The sequence below is a fragment of the Dermacentor albipictus genome, chromosome 2 (genome assembly GCF_038994185.2).
Source record: "Dermacentor albipictus isolate Rhodes 1998 colony chromosome 2, USDA_Dalb.pri_finalv2, whole genome shotgun sequence".
NCBI lineage: Eukaryota > Metazoa > Arthropoda > Arachnida > Ixodida > Ixodidae > Dermacentor > Dermacentor albipictus.
In genome coordinates, this window is record NC_091822.1 from 19,471,100 (window position 1) to 19,472,395 (window position 1,296).

The 1,296-nt window shown below is 52.7% G+C and overlaps 1 protein-coding gene across 1 annotated transcript; it reads right to left on the bottom strand.

Moving 5' to 3' along the window:
• Positions 1-227: 227 nt before the first annotated feature.
• LOC135918444 (uncharacterized) lies at positions 228-932 on the bottom strand. Its single transcript, XM_065452085.2, has 2 exons — positions 417-932; positions 228-323 (listed from the first exon to the last, which is right to left on the bottom strand). The coding sequence occupies exons 1-2, from the start codon at positions 930-932 to the stop codon at positions 228-230; spliced, it is 612 nt and encodes a 203-aa protein (XP_065308157.2).
• Positions 933-1,296: the final 364 nt, after the last annotated feature.

A 1,296-nucleotide genomic window follows, 5' to 3' on the forward strand; every position in this document is an offset into this window, starting at 1 on the left:
GCATAATGTGATTGTAACTTAAAGCTTTCAACATTTCCAACGGTGGCAGTCATTGTCTTCATTTCTTTTACTCCTGACTTACTCATGTGCTTGTAATGTGGTAAAAAGTTTGGGTTGGAGCGGACACGGCTGTCTGTTTGCTACTGAAGTGCGACTGCGGCAAAAAAGATCTTTCGCCTCACCGAGGAGGTATTCCAGTGATTCGCGATGCGCCTCGCTTGGAACCACTAGCGCAGCCATGTCGTCCGCCAGACGAACGCGTCGGGGTCCGACCCCGGTGGCAGAGGGTCCATGGGCCGGATCGTCATGTCCGCGTCGCAGAACTGAGGTAAAACGTAAACAGAGAAAGTGCCTGTTGACAAGAGCAACACAACTGTCAAAAAGGATCGGCACCAGAAAATGTGAGGTTTACTTACGAATATGCAGTTGAGGGCGTTGTATGCCTTGCGACACATGAATATATCCGTGCGCTCACACTTGGGTGCGATATTGGCTGTGAGGCTGCCGTAGATGCATCCGATAACGTCGGGGATAGCAACGCGACGAAGGAAACCTTCCTTCGCCGCTGTCTTTTCCTCGGCCTTCTTCGGAAAATGGACCCACTTGTTGCGGGCCCCTGCGTTCACGACAGCCTCTGCCACGCGTCGCACGCGCTCGCTCACAGTCGAGTGCGACACACGGATCGTCTTCTCGCCCCCTACGGACGCTTGGAAGCAGCCGGTGGCGAAGAAGCGCAGCACACACAACACCTTCCGCTCCTCCCACAGTCCCGTCGCTCGCTGCGCTTCTAGCGCCCCCACCAATTCCTCACAGAACAACCGCACCGTTTCCTTCGAGAGGCGAAAATGCCTTCGAAAACGATCATCCGACATATCAAACGCGTCGTCTGGCTCTCCGTGTTCACGTCGGCGACGGCGAAGAGCCACCGCCATAGCGATGTGAGGGGCAGACATATTTTATTCTTTAGGAAACGACCCTGCCTCTGGCCGTGCCAAAAATTTATGCCTTATGCTCCGCATAATGAGTGCGTCAACGTCACTTTGACGTTTCTGGTTTTTGCGGGTTCCTGACGTCGCGTGATTGGCGAACAAAATTGGCATTGGTTGGTCATTCTCAACCAATAGCAGCACGGCAATGTGGGCAATAGGCATGAAAAGTAATGGAATTCCTACAAAATCCCACCATTGGCTCTGTCACTCGAAAAAATTTTCTTCAGCAGCAATCACTCGGGCGTCGTCGTCTTCCACAGCTGGCTCCATTACCGCTCAGATTACAGATTAGGGCGATAAATATGTC

Bases quoted from the DNA above. Each gene is read 5' to 3' on its own strand.
- LOC135918444 (XM_065452085.2), bottom strand. From the start codon at position 932: ATGGCGGTGGCTCTTCGCCGTCGCCGACGTGAACACGGAGAGCCAGAC. The intron at 324-416 runs GTAAGTAAACCT...GTTTTACCTCAG, and splicing joins ACGCCCTCAACTGCATATTC to TTCTGCGACGCGGACATGAC.